The sequence below is a fragment of the Macrotis lagotis genome, chromosome 7, assembly GCF_037893015.1.
Source record: "Macrotis lagotis isolate mMagLag1 chromosome 7, bilby.v1.9.chrom.fasta, whole genome shotgun sequence".
Lineage (NCBI taxonomy): Eukaryota > Metazoa > Chordata > Mammalia > Peramelemorphia > Peramelidae > Macrotis > Macrotis lagotis.
The window spans coordinates 113,586,907-113,605,687 of NC_133664.1; the positions used below are offsets into that span (position 1 = coordinate 113,586,907).

At 35.1% G+C, this 18,781-nt stretch overlaps 1 protein-coding gene across 1 annotated transcript in view; it reads left to right on the plus strand.

Moving 5' to 3' along the window:
• The first annotated feature begins 12,780 nt into the window (after positions 1 to 12,780).
• MTPN (myotrophin) overlaps positions 12,781 to 18,781 on the plus strand; it is a 50,056-nt gene continuing 44,055 nt past the window's right edge. The window contains exon 1 of the mRNA XM_074193609.1: positions 12,781 to 13,150. Within this exon, the coding sequence (XP_074049710.1) occupies positions 13,079 to 13,150 (72 nt within the window). The 5' untranslated portion in view covers positions 12,781 to 13,078. The remainder of the gene's footprint in view (positions 13,151 to 18,781) is intronic.

Consider the following 18,781-nt stretch of genomic DNA (forward strand, 5'->3'; position numbering starts at 1 on the left):
TTCTTTCTATGAGATAGCCATAATAACTTCTTTCAGTATGGACAATTGTGTTTTGAAACTGGTAAACCAGATAACAAAGCAATCCTCTATACTGCTGGGGTTTCAACTTTTTTAGTTTATGAAACACAAAAGAAACTGAATGTATAGCTATAAGCCTCCTTGCTTCATGAAGATCATCTGCCATTGTGACATTTTAAACCCTCCCTCTTTAACCTAGCTTGGAACCCCTTAATTTCTTTTTTGACTTCTCTCTCTCGTCCCTCTCAAAACTTCATCAGAGAATTTTCACCTGGAGTTAAAATAGCTTAGGCATTGCAGCACAGCAATTGCAGTACAGAGGACAGTCAGCCCACAATGGCAATCAAGCTGGGACAAGAAGTGATCTAGGTGACCATCCCCCAAAGGAGGGTAGGAAAATGATGTTTGTCCTTCATTCTCAAAGACCATGACATCAGGGAGGTGATGTCATGACAAATGCATGAATTGGATTTGAATGAAGGGGTGCTATGCTAAATCACCAGCCTCACTTTTTCCTCCAGAGTCATCTATATCCAGTGGCCAGACATGGATCATGATGACTGGAACTGACTTGGATATGAGGCAATCAGGGTTAAGCCCAGGATCACACAGCTCGTTAGTGTAAAGTGTCTGAGGTCACATTCGAACTCCGGTCCTCTTAAGACCAGTGCTCTATCCACTGCACCATTTAAACCCATTCTAGTGGGACTCTTTTGTGTTCTGCTTTCTTATGGAACCAAGAGATATATCACCCTCCCCCACTCCCTGAGTATCAACCGGAGAGAATGGTTGTGAGTAGAAACTCACAAGATAAACACAAGGACAGAAATCTCAACAGGGAGTGAACATGTTCTACCAAAATGCAAATATTCCCCAATCCTTGAGATATCAGTGCCCTCAATTGCCTAGTTATATCTTTGGTCAACATGGCTATAGTTTCATCAACTTCATGTATGGAAAAAATCATATGTAGACCTGGAAGGAAACTTAAAAGTCATCTTGTCCAACATATTCATTTTGTAGAAAAGAAAACAGAAGTACAGAGAAGTTATATGTCTTCCCCAAGGTCACAAAATTAGTAATAGGCAGAACAGGGATATATGACCAGGTCATTTGATATGAAAGTCATTCTTATTTTTCCTGTTCCAGGATCTTCTCATTCTTAGTTCTGTTATAACACCAAGCAAAAATCATAAACATGCAAACACATTGTTTACAAACCCCATTTTTATTCACCTCTACCTTGTTCCACCTATGAGCCTAAACTGACACCAATCATGTTTGTTAAGTGTGAATAGTGCTAATGATATAACTATATTAAGGAAAGGCAAATTATAGAGTTTAAATTAAAATTAAAGTACTAATGTCATCAAATACTAAAGCTATAGAAAGTATAAGAATAGCTAGGTGGTGTAGTGGATAAAGCACCGGCCCTGGAGTCAGGAGTACCTGAGTTCAAATCCATCTCAGACACTTAATAATTACCTAGCTGTGTGGCCTTGGGAAAGCCACTTAACCCGATTTGCCTTGCAAAAAAACCTAAAAAAAAGAATTCCTTATTGTCTTTACAAATCTATATCTTCCTCCCAATTCTCTAAATCAATCAGTTTTTCCTCAGCTCCCTCATATTAAATGAACGTTTTTATTCACTTGTTATTGTTTTGTTAAATTATCAGTACTGGATGCAAAAATATCATTTAACTGCTATTAAATTATAGATGGATGATATTTCAGCTACATTGTGTATTTAGTGGGACTTTATGGGTTATCTACAATGAAAGTAAAAGCCATTCTAAAAATAATGATTGTTATATGGGCAGGACTGGGAGAAAGCATCTATTGTACTAGTTTATTCATTGTAAAGAAATAAATGAAACTGTAACAATATATTACTTTTATTATACACTCCATCATGATATGGATGTAACTATTAACATTTGTTTTTCCTAAAAGAAAAACACTTTTATGAAATTCTGAGCTTGAAGAACCTATCCTAATTAGGTGAATCTCAGCTTTGCCCATTCTTGACCCATATGATAGACTTCATAATCAATAAAATAAAAGGAGGGGGTGAGGGAAATAAGGCTAAGTGTAGGAAACAGGAAAGATTTCAGAAATTAAAATTTACTTAACATTCTTGTTCATTCCATTAATCAACATGTCTTGGAAATTCTTCTTCCAATATTTTTCACATATCTTCCTTCTTTATTCCTTCCAAGGTTATCACCTAAATTCTTATCTATCCTACATTCTTTCTAAACATTCACAAAAAATTTTACAATGTTCCCCTTCCATTCTCTGCTTCCAAATCTACCCTCCCACACAATTGCCAAAATGTTTTTCCTACAGCCCTTCTTGATTATGACATCACTCCTTCTCAAACCCTTGCTTAGAAACCTTCAGAGGATTCACTCAATTTATTGAATGAAATACAGGTTTCTTAGAATGAAATTCAAGGTCTTTTACTTTGTAGCTCCAATCTATCTGTCCATCTTTATTCTTCCCTCTTCTCCAACCCTGTGCTTCGAGGACAGTTAGATGGCATGGTGGATAGAGAACTGACCAGAGCACTGGCCTTGGAATCAAAAGGATGGGAGTTCAAATCCAGCTTCTGGAACTTACTAGCTGTGTAACCTTGGGCAAGTTACTTAATCCTGATTGCACTGCATCCAAGGCCACCTCCAGTTGTCCTGATTCATATCTGATCATTGGTCCCATATGGCTCTGGAGGAGAAATTGAGGCTAGTGGCCTAGCACAGCCCTCCCCCCATTCAAATCCAATTCATGTGCTTGTCATGGTATCACCTCCCTGATGTCACGATCTTCTTCAAGAATGAAAGACAAATATTATTACCCTGTGCTTCAGTGAAATAGGAATGACTCACTATTCTCCCAAATGTTTATTCTCTGCCAGCACTATATCTTTACTTAGGCTATTCACTGAAGATTAAAGGGTCAGAGTTCAAATCCTTCTTGTTTACAGATGAGGTAACTGTGACACAAAGTGATTAAATGACTTATCCAAGATTACAGATTCAAAACCAGGTCCTCGGACTTCTGCAATGCCCTTATAATCCAATCATCTCTGCCTATTAAAGCCAATTTGTTCAATTTATAGATGAGATCAAAGCAACCCATAGTCATACGAAAAATTGCTCTAAGCCATTACTTATTAGAGAAATGCAAATTAAAGCTTCTCTGAGGTACCACCTCACACCTCTCAGACTGGCCAATATGACCAGAAAGGATAATGATCATTGTTGGAAGGGTTGTGGGAAATCTGGGACACTATTCCATTGTTGGTGGAGCTGTGAACTCATCCAACCTTTCTGGAGAGAAATTTGGAACTATGCCCAAAGGGCAACAAAAATATGCATACACTTTGATCCAGCAATAGCACTACTGGGTCTATACCCTGAAGAGATGGTGAAAATGGTAAAAACATCACTTGTACAAAAATATTCATAGCAGCCCTGTTTGTGGTAGCAAAGAATTGGAAATCAAGTAAATGTCCTTTAATTGGGGAATGGCTTAGCAAACTGTGGTATATGTTTGTCATGGAACACTATTGTTCTATTAGAAACCAGGAGGGATGAGAATTCAGGGAAGCCTAGAGGGATTTGCATGAACTGATGCTGAGTGAGATGAGCAGGACCAGGAAAACACTGTACATCCTAACAGCAACATGGAGGCAATGATCAACCTTGAAGGACTTGCTCATTCCATCAGTGCAACAATCAGGGACAATTTGGGGCTGTCTGCAATGGAAAATATCATCAGTATCCAGAGAAACAACCGTGGAGTTGTAACAAGGACCAAGGACTATTACCTTAAATTTAGAAAAAAAAACTGATATCTTATTGTCTGATCTTGTTATCTCTTATACTTTATGTTTCTTCCTTAAGGATATGATTTCTCTTTCATCACACTCAATTTGGAACAATGTATGCCATGGAAACAATGTAAAAACTGACAAATTGCCTTCTGTTGGGGGTGGGGGGGAGGGAAGTAAGATTAGGGGGGAAAGTTGTAAAACTCAAAATAAATAAAATTTTTTAAAAAAGAAAGTACTTTTGAATACCAAAAAAAAAAGCCAATTTGGTAAGCATCATCTGACCAAGAAAAAAAGTGAAATGCTCAGAATGTGCTTGCAAACACTTTTTGCCTCAACTTCCACTTTGGACCAACCCCCAAATTATCTGAACTATGCAGAAGCCATTTCAAAGAGTCAATGCTCTGACTACTAGAAGCTGAGACTTAAGATTTTAGAGTCACATATTCTCTTGTAACTAGTGTTAAATTACAAAACTGTATTTCATTATGACAATCAACTTACTTATTGAATGCAGCTGCCTCAGAGAAAAAAAGATTTATAGACACAAAACTAAGTAACAAATTAGGTCCTATCCAGAAAATAGGATAAAACACAGAGATGGTTCAATCTCATTTATGTACATGGAGAGAGGTGGAAGGTGGGTTGGTTATGTTGCATTTGAGATTAATATTGTATAGGGTCAGGCTGTTCTAATCGTATTCATTAAAGTTCAACTAATTCAGAAATAAAAATCTCTCTCGAATGTCTCTTCTGGATTCCAGGCATATTTCTCTTAGCTGAACTTATGAACAGAAAAATTCTGTTTGTTTCAGAACATGGGAACTACTTGAATCCAAAAGTAATTAGTTAGTGCTGGTGTGTCTGCTTAGACTATTTAATATCTGTATTGATCTTGTGACCTGTGCTCCCAATTTACTGAAGAAAACATATTAAAAAACAGATTCTTGTTGAAAAATAGTGAGACTTTGCTTTCTGAGTAAGATCATACCATAAACTCAACCCAACATGACAAAGACACAGCAAACTAAAACCATCTCTGTTTAAATTTAACTGGGCATGACTCCCAGAAAACTCAAATTCAGCAATTGCTAGCACTTTGGAATAATGAGTATATTTACAATGGGAGCCTTTCAAAAGCTATGCAACTTCTTTTGGGAACTAGGCTAAAATATGGGTGAAAGCCAATCACCTGATTACCAGCCATTTATTAAGTACCCTCTATTGCCAGATGCTAGGCAAGACACTAGGGATATAAGTACAAAAGTGAGCCAGCTCCTGGCCTCAAGGACTTGACATTCTACTAGCTACCATTCAATAGTGGTCCCCTAGTTTTTCAATTTATAGGTCAGTTAGCAATTGTTTTTGTACCTAATATGCTTAAAGCATGTTATTGTGCAATAGAATTACCATTGGTCTATCCTTCTACTGCCAAGTAAGCTCTATGAGGGCAAAAATCATACTTTTATATCTATCCCCAATCCTAGTACTTTGCACAGGACATATATGGGCCATGTATTTGACATAAAAGATAAAACAGGAAAAAAATTAAAATAACTCATTTGGAGAAACAAGATTTAGAATATCTAGGGGAAAATTTATAAGTATGAATCAATAGGGTAATTGTACTTTCAGACCTCAAACTCTATTTTAAGGCTATATCATCAAACCTATTTGGTACAGGTTAAAAAATAGTGGAATAGACTAGAAAAGTAAGAATCAAAATCCCAGTGTTTAATAAACTCCAAAATATCAATTATCATGGAAGAAACTCCCTATTTGACAAGAATTGCTAGAAAAACTGGAAGGATGAGAGAAATTAAGTTTTGCTCAATATTTAATATCAGGGTTGGCCAACCTTACCTTTAAAAGTTTTGATTGAAACAATAGACCATACATTTTGATTTTCCATTTAGTCAGAGCTCTGCTGTAGCTTAGCTTCATTTTACTAAAGCATTTAGTTAAACTACAGGGAGCTCCGAAAATCACCATGCAGGCTGCATGTGCCTGCATTTTGTACAGCCCTGTCTTATATCATGCTTTCCCTCTATTAATTATTCCCATTTATCCTGTGTATAGCATGTTTGTAATAGTTGCTTACTTGTTGTCTACCCATTAAACTGTGAGCTCCTTGAGGATAGGAACTTCCCCCCCCCTTTTTGAATCCCTAGCACTCAGCACAGTGCCAAGCTTACAGTAGGCACTTAATTCTTATTGCCTGAGTATACTCAATACATCACAATAAGCTTCAAATGAATATTTGAATTGAATATTAAAGTTATGAAATCATGTATACTTCATATCCATGAATAGAGGAAGAATTCTCAACCAAATATAACAAGTATATGGTGTGATCAAACACACCATAGCCCTTCACACTTCACAGGAGTGTAGTTTGTGGAGGGTTTGTGGCTAGCTGCTCATTTCAATCTTTCCTGACACTGACAGGTTTGCAATTCCAGAGAAGAAACACTACCACATGGCAACATTCAAACTCTCTCTGGGTCCTAAGGATTAACATGTTGTAGGGAAAAATACAATATTAGTATTGTTAGTACAGCTTTCAAGTACTCATTGATGTGCTTCCATAAATGCAAATCTGCCATTCAAAATGATATTATTTTTAGATTATAAACCTAGACATTTATATAAAGTTTGTCAAATTATAATAACATGTATTCATAAATCAAAGCATGTACAGTAATAATAAAAATATCCCAATCCACACATAAGCCTGGGTCACACTCTCCCATGAGGGAAACCTGACAATTAAATACATGAATGAGGAAAATTCATGTTCTTGAGGTAACCCACAATTCTATAGACTTTGAAGTCATTGGTCCATTGGACCCCCGAAGAACATATATAACTGCTACTCTACTAACTGTTCTCCAGTGGATGCTCATCACTCTCCAAATGGGCAAATCCTCTTCTAATCTTCTCTCAAGCTTATAAAACATTTACAAGTGCTTTCACCTAGCAATCCCTCTTAAAGGGTGTTATACATCATATTTTTTTAATCCAACCAAAGAACTGAAAGCTCAAGTCTGTATTTCTTCTGGGATACAGAGACATGAACAGTCATCTATATTGTCTAATCAACTTGAAGCAAAGAGAGCACATTGCAAAAGTAGTTCAAGATGATTCTTTGAGCAAGACAGACAAGCCCAGCCAATTATTCACTCATCTGGTTTCTGAGTCATAACATTAGATATCACAGCATCTCTGTTGATTCAACCAAGCAGCTGTAAAAACCTCTTTCACCAGATTTTCCCCCTCAGATCAGAGAGAGGCAAAAACCAACATAGATAGTAATGTCAGGTTGAGCATTTGTTTCTTGCTTGAGTTTCTTTTGAAAATACACACACATTAATAAATTAATTAAATAGAAAACTCTAGGTGTCACTGAAGCACTATACCTGAGGAATTCTTAACCAATGAGTTTCAATCTCTCTTCTGCCAATGAGTATCTATAGTTGAAGCCACCTGTGTGAGCTGATTGTTGCCACTTCCTCACATAACTTTTCCAGTCCCTGTTCCATTTCAGTCAAGCTTCTTTATTCAACTCTTCACCTTCATATATTGCCTAGTACTCATTGACTCATTTTTCATTTATGAAACTAAAGATTAACCAAATATCCTCTATGCAGTCAACAATCCTTTTAGGATTTAGACATTTCAGTTATATAGGTTTTTATGATCTTTACCCTCTTGAATCTTAGAAGTTACAGGCAAATGACCTGAGAGGCCAAAAAGCCTCAGGTATCCCATGGTCTTCAAAGGGGTCCTTTCTTTTGGAAAGGCAATGAAGTTAAGTGATTTGCCCAAGGTCACACAGCTAGGTAATTATTAATTGATCTCAGGTCCTCCTGACACCAGGAGGATGTTCTATTCAGTGGGCCACCTGGTTACCCCTGAGGAAGGTCCAATTTTTAGAAATGCATCTCTGACAACTACCCTATATTTGTGTTTTATCCTTTCAAAATAAATGCTATTTATCTACCTCTTTTAAATTATCACATTGTTCCCTCTCTTGCTGACCATCAATATCCACCAGCTGCTAATGCCTTCTACTCTGAAATCAACATCTATCTATTCTATATCTTGTATGAAACCAGCTATTTCTATGCTGTGTCCCCTCATCAAAATGTATGCTCTTTGAGAAGAGGGACTGTTTTTACTTTTCTTTGTATCTTCAAAGTTCACTACAGTATCTGACACATACTAAATACAAAATAAATGCTTGTTCACTGATTGACTGGCATCACCCTTACATCCTTTTTTATGGTAATATAGTCCTTATATTTATGCCACAATTCATTTTCTGTTCCTTTTATAACAAATCTGCTCCAGACTACCTGAAATTGTATTTCTTTACACAAAGATTTTAGTAAATTTTTATTGAACCAAATTTCTTTTCCCACTTCTTTTAGGCATTAAACTGTTCCAAGTAAGAGGCAATACTTTGCATCCCTTATTGGTAGATTTATTTTTCTTATACAAAAATATTATTTGTCTTTTTCTTCATCAATTTCCATAAGTATAAAAGGGAAATTAAAGTAGTGATGTCAATTCAAGTAGAAAAAGATCCCTTTGGTGCTATATATTGAATTGGAGAACTACAAATTAATATTATCCATGTTATAGTGTATTTGTATTTATAGTTAAATATTTCCCCATTACATTTACATTCTTGGGAATTTTGACAACTCAGTATTACAAAAACAATGGTTTTCACAAATAGAAGATAGAATTGATTACAAAAAATAAAGCAGAAATAAAAATTATTTAAGTAAAAATAAAAATGATTTCAGTTACAAGAAGTTAAAAGGCATTTCCATGAATAAAATTAAGATAATAAAAGTGTCTGAAGGGGAAAACAATCTTTTGAATCAAATAGCTTTGATAAAAGTCTATATAGCTAAGCTAAATAGATAACCAATAAAAATATATGAAAACAAGTCATTTCATAATTGGTAAATATTCAAAAAATATAACCAGTCTTCAAAAGAATTTGAAACTATCGTCTACTTTATGATAGATTGCTCCAAATCACAAATGATAAAATAAATGCTTATATAGGGAGAGACAACAGTAAGAATGGGGAGGGAGAAGTAGTAAGGGTGTAAGTGGAGCCTCAAGAGGAAAAAACTGAGTAAAAGGCTTTTATTTTCTTGCCTTTGAATTTGATGTGGCAAAAGATGACATACAGAATATTGTGGGCCAACTCATAAAGGGAGGAAACAAATGCCTCCCCCAAGAAAGTAACTCACATAATTTTGTATATATTTAATATATTCTTTGTATACACATTTTGTACTTGGGAACAAATTGTCTCTTCCAAAAATGTAAACTCTTTGAAGTCAAGGATACGGTTCACTTTTAATCTTTGTATTCCCAGCTCTTAATAAAGGGTCCAGAACATTGGTAGATAAATTTTTCTTATTGCTACATCAAAGGAATCAAGCCTTGATTGATTTATTGCCATTTAAAGTCATTTTATGGCATTTCAAACTTACAAACTTAAAGCATTCACTTAGAAAAATGGAAAGGTTCAACTTAAAGGAACTTTACAAGCTAGAATAATATTAGATAAAAGACGAATGGCAAGCTGTACTGTTTTAGAACAATTCTACTATAAGTATTAAAACAGCACAAATAGATGGTGAATTTTTGGAAGTGCAAGTGTAGGATTAAGCAACCTTCAAGTATAAAAGAAATCCCAGCAGTCTTGTGGAGGAAGATAAGTACTGAAAGTGGAACATAGGACAGATTCTAAATCCTAGAAAAGGAAAAATTCTAAAAGTTATGGAAGTTCTCTGAAAATTTATAATAATCCAATTATAATTATTACTTAGTATTAGAATACTAAGCTGTCAAAGTCCTTCCTATCATCATTAATCCCGTTTTCAAGAGAATTTACCAAGAATTTCTTTGCTATAAAGATATATCTCTAACTTGTGAAGACAAATCTTGTACCCAAGCAACTTGATTAGGAAAGTTGCTTTCATTTTATAGAAATTCCTATTTATAATTATTGGAATATTTTAATTCTATTTAACAACAGGAACCTATATAGTATTATTGAAGGCAGAAAGATATGGAATGCTTAGCTTCTTGGTTATATAACAACTTTCTAGTTTCTCTGGGCCAGTTCCATTTTTGATAGATTTTTGTCCTCAAAAATGTCCCAGGCAAGTTCTGCCCCAGACTTATTTTTGAAAGTAGTTGTAGAAAAGCCTTAAAGTTCTTTCACTTTCCTTGGGAATTATCAACTTTGAACTCTATAATAATAGTACTTCGGACTCTGAGTATCTCCTGAAGCATCAGGTTAGCTATGGAAAAGATTCAAAATTCAAACTTGCTGTAGAGAACACATAAGATATGCTAAAGGAATGTACTCAGCTAGAATTTCTCAGCTCAGGCTGGACTTAGTCCCAATCTGCTCTGTTCCTTTTAACTTACTTTCACCTATTGTGTTCATTCAAACTTGAAATAGATAATAGTAAAATATTATTTTGGATTGAATAATCTCAAGCTAAGGCTTATAGAATCCTGAAAGGGAAAAAAAAGATTTTGGATGGAGTCTCCTGAGTTTTTTTTTTTGTACAATATCCCTATTGATGATGTTGATGATGATGTTTATCCTTTATTCTCAAAAAAAGTCAGGGAGATGATGCCATGACAAGCAAATAAGTTAGATTTGAGTGAGAGGGTGCTGTGCAGTTAATCACCAGCTTCACTTTCTCCTCCAGAGACATCTGGATCCAGTGGCAAAAATTAGATTGGGACTACTCTGGAGATGACCCTGGGTGAGATGCAATCGGGGTTAAATGACTTGCCCATTTTGCTGTGTGACATGTCATTCAGCTAGTAAATGGCATGAGGTTGGATTTGAACTCAGTTCCTGGCTCCAGGGCTCCACTGAACCATCTAGCTGTTCTATGAATCCCTCTCATCTCTAGGGTAAAAATACAAACTTCTCTTCCTGACATTGCTCAGAAGTGGATCCCAAGCTGCCTTTCCAACTGTTTTATATATGTTAGATCCCATTCTCTAGGGTTTTCTTCACTCACACAGGACCCTGCTCTGTGACTGCACAGACTGACCATTAATGGCTCCATCTCATCTCTTAGAATCTCTAGCTAAACTCAGATGTAACATAATACTTTCCTAATCCCTGAGCTGCTATCTAGTGTCTCTTTTCCCAAATTATTTTGTAATTATGTACTTTCTCTCTCTCTCTCTCTCTCTCTCTCTCTCTCTCTCTCTCTCTCTCTCTCTCTCTCTCTCCATCTATATATCAAGAATCAATTAAACATTTATGATTATATAATTATAATTGTATTTTATTATATATTTATATTATATGATTATTATTATATAATCATAAATGCTTAATTGATTCTTTGTTATATTATAATTATTATTATATAATCATAAATGCTTAGTTGATTGATTATATTATATATTATTATATAATCATAAATGCATAGTTTATTGTATTATATATTAAAATTGTGATTATGATTATATATAATCATAAATGCTTAGTTGATTCTTTATTATATTATAAATATTATTATAATCATAAATGCTTATTATATTATATAATTATTATGATTATCTATAATCATAAGGGCTTAGTTGATTGATTCTTTATTATATTATATATTAATATATTATATAGTATTATTATTTTTAAATATGACCATAAGTGCTTGGTTGATTATTATATTACATATTATATAATCATAAATGCATAGTTGATTATTATATTATGATTATCTATAATCATAAGGGCTTAGTTGATTGATTCTTTATTATATTATATATTGATATATTATATAGTATTATTATTTTTAAATATGACCATAAATGCTTGGTTGATTATTATATTACATATTACATATAATCATAAATGCATAGTTGACTATTATGATTATCTATAATCATAAGGGCTTAGTTGATTGATTCTTTATTATATTATATATTAATATATTATATAGTATTATTGTTTTTAAATATGATCATAAATGCTTGGTTGATTATTATATTACATATTATATAATCATAAATGCATAGTTGATTATTATATTATGATTATCTATAATCATAAGGGCTTAGTTGATTGATTCTTTATATTATATATTAATATATTATATAGTATTATTATTTTTAAATATGACCATAAATGCTTGGTTGATTATTATATTACATATTATATATAATCATAAATGCATAGTTGACTATTATGATTATCTATAATCATAAGGGCTTAGTTGATTGATTCTTTATTATATTATATATTAATATATTATATAGTATTATTATTTTTAAATATGATCATAAATGCTTGGTTGATTATTATATTACATATTATATAATCATAAATGCATAGTTGATTATTATATTATGATTATCTATAATCATAAGGGCTTAGTTGATTGATTCTTTATATTATATATTAATATATTATATAGTATTATTATTTTTAAATATGACCATAAATGCTTGGTTGATTATTATATTACATATTATATATAATCATAAATGCATAGTTGACTATTATATTATGATTATCTATAATCATAAGGGCTTAGTTGATTGATTCTTTATTATATTATATATTATTTACATATTATTATTAATATATTATATATTATTATTGTTATTGTTATTTTTAAATATAATCATAAATGCTTAGTTGATTCTTTCTACCTCTAAGAGTCCCCAAAGTTTCCATCAACTGCCTTCTGAGGCAGCCCCACTCTTTACAGATTCAAATCACTTCAACCGCCCTCCCCTGCCTTGGATGCGCCTGCGCAGAGAGAGCTGTCAGTCACGGAGAGCAGCTCCCGCCCCCTTCCGGTTGGTGGTTCCCGGTGGTGACGGGGGCGGGGCTTTGTTCTGGGCGTTGGAAGGGAGAAGGGGAAGAGGAAGCCGGGGGCGGGTCACTGTGCGGAGCGTGAACCGGAAGTGGAAGGTGCCGCTGCCTTCCCTGGCTCATTCCGTTTGGCGCGGCCCCCGGCTCGGAGAGAACTTTGCTTCTCCCGGCTCCCTCGGCCGCCGCGTCCCCCCTGCTCGGCCGGTCGCTCCCCTGTGCCGCCCTCCGCCCGGCCTTCCCCGCGCGGGGTCGCCCCTGCCTTCGCTCCTCGCCCTCCTTCCTGCACGGGCCCGCCCGCCGCCCTCCTTCCCTCTCTCCATCCGGCCGGCCCCGCCGCAGTGATGTGCGACAAGGAGTTCATGTGGGCCTTGAAGAATGGAGACCTGGATGAGGTGAAAGACTACGTGGCCAAGGTGAGCGCGGGCCCCGTAGGAGGGGGTGGGTGGGGGCGGGGAAGGAGCGCCCCTTCGGGGGGGGGGGGGCAGGCGGCGCCAGGCCAGACTCGGGGGAGGCCGCCGAGCCCCGACTCACTCTCCAGAGCGGCTCCGGGGCTCAGGCCGGGGGCCCCGGATTTTTTCCTTAAAGACCTCAGTGATTGGTATTCACCGTTGGGCCCACCCAGAGCCACTAAAGCCGCCCGAGCGGGGCTGGCCGGGGGGAACTTCGTTTTATAAACCTCGAGGCCGACGTAGCCTCAACGTGCCCCTGAAAATGGTAGTTTTTAAAACTCCTAACTCTGGGGGAAAAAAATCACAGCTGTGAGACTTGATATCACTTTGAGGAGCCTTAATTTTGGGTGTGGCTCCTCTCCTCTCCCCTGCCACAGGACTGATGAGCTTTTGCTTCCAGATTGTCACTTGGCATGTGTTTAAGACGGCTTTGCAGTTCTTTGCATGTTGACTTCAATCCAGCCTTCTGACTGAGGACATCTAAAATACTTTTTTTGTTTTTTTTGCAAGGCAATGGGGTTAAGTGGCTTGCCCAAGGCCACACAGCTAGGTGATTTTTAAGTGTCTGAGGTCAGATTTGAACTCAGGTACCCCTGACTCCAGGGACCTAGCCGCCCCTGGCATTTAAAATACTTAATTGTCCAATAGAGTTGTTGTTCAGTCATGGTACATTTGGTGTAAAGGGAAAACCAATTTACAACCAAAGCTACATGTATAAAAATTGAATTTGTAAGTGTCCCAAAGAGAAGTATTTGACTATCTTAATTTTTAGAAAAGAATGTTGACTTAAGTTCCTTTTTAAAAAAATAAAACAAATTACTGTTTTTATGGATATAACAATTTTTATACTTGACTTTACTCTTCCTTTAGTTGCTTAAGAGAGCTATAATACTTAAAATAATTCTCAAAGGAAGTCATACATTCACAGCAGAAACTGTATAAATAAATATATGAACATATATATAAATAAATAATAAAATATAAGACCCTATATTACTGTTTTGCTACCTTGTTGAACTCAACGTTTGACTTTTTCTAAGAAAAAAATAAACATTTTTTTAACCATTACAATTTTTCTTTTAGTTAAATTGTGTATTAGCAAGCCACAAACAAGGAGCAATTGCTGTTTCTGAATGCTTAAAATACCTAAGACTTTGTGGATAGCTAGAATTTTTTTTCTACTATAATATTCAACTCTGAATTATTTAGGCTGTCATCCACTCTGTCAATTATCTGCATCAGATTATGATACTATGGTGTGCCATCTCCCCTGGTGGCATTCTGAAGTCAGATTCCTTACATTTGTCAGTATTAGTTGAGTAATAAGCAAGGGAATAGTGTTCTCTTTGGTTACACTGAAGGGATTGAACTAGATCTCTTAGGTTTCTGTCATATGACTATGGTCTTATGAATGATATAATCTTAGATTTAGAGTTGAAAAGGACTACGATCAACCAATCCAACCCTCCTCATTTTACAGATGTGAAAACTGAGGCCCAGAAAGGTTAAATAAATTTGTCCCAAGGTCACTTGAGTAGTTGTAGGAAAGCAACCATTCCATCTCATTGAGTTAAAAATCCAGTACTTTCCATTGCACCTATCAGACTTCAGAAACTAAACCCAAAGTTAGAACACTCCATAAAACCAAGGTCTCCATTAATATATTCTAAAGGTTTAAGAATGTAAAATATGAACAAAAATTTCTTGTTTATGTTTTTATGTTTTAAATAGATCTTTATAAGTAAAACTCATTGTTTTCATTGCTATCTTGCAATCAGGCATCAGGGGGGAAGGGTATTCTCCCCATTTTCATTACTCTAGCATTCAGATATATGTAGCAGAGAGAAGAAATGGGAGATAAAAAAGACTGACAGTTTGCTCTAAAATATTTGATTATAATATCTTTTAAGCAAGACATTTAGTTTTTTCTCTTTCTTAGATATCTAAATGTGACTTGATATCTGTCTTCAGCAATGAAAAGTATCCAAAAAATAACAAATGTTGACCCCTTCTTTTTTTTCTAAACCACTTTTCTTAGTATCTCCCATTGAAGTCCTACCTTTCCTATTTATTCATGGCCAACCTATTCATGTATCTTTATAAGGTTTTTACATATAAAGTATAAATATGTCAAAAGGTATAGGAGGGAGGGTGTATATTTTGGTTTTTCATACTGAAGTATGAAGACTAGTTTAAATTTTTTTCCTCCTCTACACTATTCTATTTTGAAATTCTGTGACATTGTTCACACACAGACACAACCCTTTTAGTAGACCAGTCCTTCTTCAAATTTTTGTTTAGGAATTTGTGGTTTTCCTCAGCTAGTTGTACCTCCCTTTCCTACCTTAACTTAAATCTATTTCTGGTTTCTTCTCAGCAAAATTGAAAAATTATGGGGAAGCTAAGAAATTGTGGTTCAGGACCCATTTCTGGACCAATGAAAAGTTAATTTAACTATCAAGGATAGATTTAATGTCTGTTAGAGGAGAATAATAACTTTATATATCTATATCCAAGGTAAACATTGAAGTGTTTTAAACATTAAAATTTTGTTAAAAGCCATTTTTAAGGTATTTTAGTTTTAAAGTAGCAATGTCATAATGGCTAGAGAAAGCAGGTCTCAAGTCAGGAAGACCTCTATTCAAATACTTCTGATATGTATGGACTGTGTGAAAGTTATTTAACTTCTTGGTGCATTAAGCAATTCTTAAAACTATAAATTGCAGAAGAGTAGTTGGTCTATATCTGCATCAATGTAATATCAAAAGAAACATAAGTCCATGATGGAAAAGACAAATAAACATTTAACTTTTGAACATGTGCATTTATTGTTGAGTGCCCACCGTGTCTTAAACACTTTACAGGGCAATATAGAGAGAGTCTAAAAAAAAAAACGTAGAAGACATAGTACCCAGTCCTAACAGTGCGGGCTCCAGCCATTTCCCAATCTCTGACACTTGGCTACCATCTTTCTCACTTCTTTGCAATTTTTTTAAGTTGCCATAATACATTTCATAATATTCTTCAATCACATTAATTAATATTCATATAGATTAATCCCTAAGAAGATCATTCTTGACAGTGAAATATGTGAAATGGTATAATATTTGTAAAGTGCTTTGCAAGCCATAAACCATTACATTAATGTTAACTATATTATTGTTTACTCTGTATATTACTCTAATATGTTTTAAATCCCTAACAAGTTAAAAGGTGTGTATGGAGGAATGAGCTAGACCTGAGCTTACAAAGGTATGTTGTATATAGCCTGACAGAAAGGTAGCAGAATGGCTATTCAGTGTATGAAATAAATGATATAACTTTAAAAAACCTAATCTAATGTTTCTTATGTGACTTGAGAAGTTGATCTCATTTTGTCACACTTCATTGTTAACAAAATAATTGATCTTAATAATCATGGATCACAAGTAAATTACAACACTTAAATCCAGAAAAAAAATAAGTATTGTATTGAAAATAGTGCTTAAGTACAGAAAGGATGAGAAGTAAAAGTATCAAGAGTAGGATTGGCCCCAACCCAGGAAAGCTACTAGGAGGAAATGCCCCTCATTATACCTTAACTAGATTTTTAAAGAAATTTGACAATGGCATCATATAAATGCCTACTGTGAACATGTAATAAAACCTTTGCCAGGTTTTGATGATACAACCCCCCAAAGATGAGTACTATTGAAATATCAGGCCAACAGGTCCATGTCTGCATCAGGTCTGATGTGTACTGAGTTTGTTTACATGTACTTCTGTTTCACTTTCTGTGAAATACTATACATCAGGTCTCTTAACTTCCCTTTCTCTGTGGTTTCCTTTCCCTCTCCATCCCCCATTCTGACTGTTGCCTATCCTCTACACTTTAATAGGGCCTCAGCTTTTAAAAGGCAACAATTGTGAGAGAGTAAATAGGATCACTTGAACCTGAGAAAGAAAACATGACTAAGAATTGACTTTTATTTAGGAGTTTGAAAACTTTGGACTCACTTTTCATGTTGTTTCCTAAACAGTATCCAGATTAAAACAGACTACAATTGAATCTGCTTTGTAACTATTGTGTTCAAGAAATTACCTTGCTGTGAAATTAAAATGTACTACTTTCCTTGTATCACAGAATATGAATAGTTTTTTCTCTATAGCAGTAGTGAAAACTGAATCAGATTATTAGATCATACTATATTAATAAGTGCTTTAATTAAATACAGAATAATTACAAATGTAAACTTTTATAAGGTTTATCTCTTTATTAGTATAACCTACCTAAGGTTAAGTTGGTTTTGAGAAAACACAACTTTAGTCTACTCTATTGCAAAAAGTTCCATAAGAACAACATCAGAAATAGGCATTGAGCCAAACAGTACCATGGAGTTTGTATGGTAGATTTGATTATAGGGAAACCATCTCTGTTGCGACAACTTTATGTTAACTTTTGAAGGCACAAACTGCTTTAGTGTTTGTGCATGCTTACTAAATAAATTGACAATATTGGTCAGATGTACAGCTATAATATCTAAAGTGACATACATAACCAAATGTTTACCAGTTGCCCTTGCTTAAACCTCAAACAATATCTAGAATGTTACACAGTATTAAACATTTTCTATATCAAGATAATCTACCATCATCAGGACTATTAGTGAGTATGGGTTTGGATTGATCCACAGATTCACTCTTAATTCATTTCATCCATTTGACCTTTAGCATGAATTTTCAGAGTTTCTAACCAAAGCCAATGGTGTATTTAATCTGTGACAATGAAATGGATTTCTCTCTTAAAAGAGAAATGGGGGTGGCTAGGTGACATAGTGGATAAAGTACTGGCCTTGGAGTCAGGAGTACCTGGGTTCAAATCCAGTCTCAGATACTTAATAATTACCTAGCTGTGTGGCCTTGGGCAAGCCACTTAACCCCATTTGCCTTGCAAAAACCTAAAGAGAGAGAGAGAGAGAGAGAGAAATAAGTTGATCTTGGAATCAACTCAAAATCTTGGTTACTAATAAACTGATTCATGCATGAGTGTGCCACACACTTAATATCACACTTACTTTTATTTACTGCACTATTGTTAGCCATTGGCAGAATCACCTCAGTCACCTTTTTAGACAGCTCCTTTTGGACTTGGGAAACTGAGCACTTTAAATCACTTTATTTGTGTAAATTAGCGCATCAAAGCAATTGAAAAGTACCAAGATGAAGACATGTTTCTATCTCCTTTTTTTGTATGTTCCGCTTCATTCCAGAAGTACTGTGCCATCATTCTGCCTTGAATGCTGCTACCTCTGACCTATAAATGTCTATAAATGCCCATTATAGCAGTGGCCCTCTAGTTAAGTGTCCTAGACTTCAGTATTAGCCCCAATGTCTTCTTTTAGCTCTTAGTCCCTCAACTATTCAAAGTAATTTGAATGAAAATAAATCACTTAATGCCTACTATGTGCAAGAGATCAAAGTTTAGATAAGACAAGATCTTACTTTAAGGTTTATTGAACTGTCACTGTGAGATGGGTAATACTATACCATTTTATGGATTAGGAAATTCAGGCTTTGAGAAATTGTGACTTGCTGACACCAACACCTAAGACAATC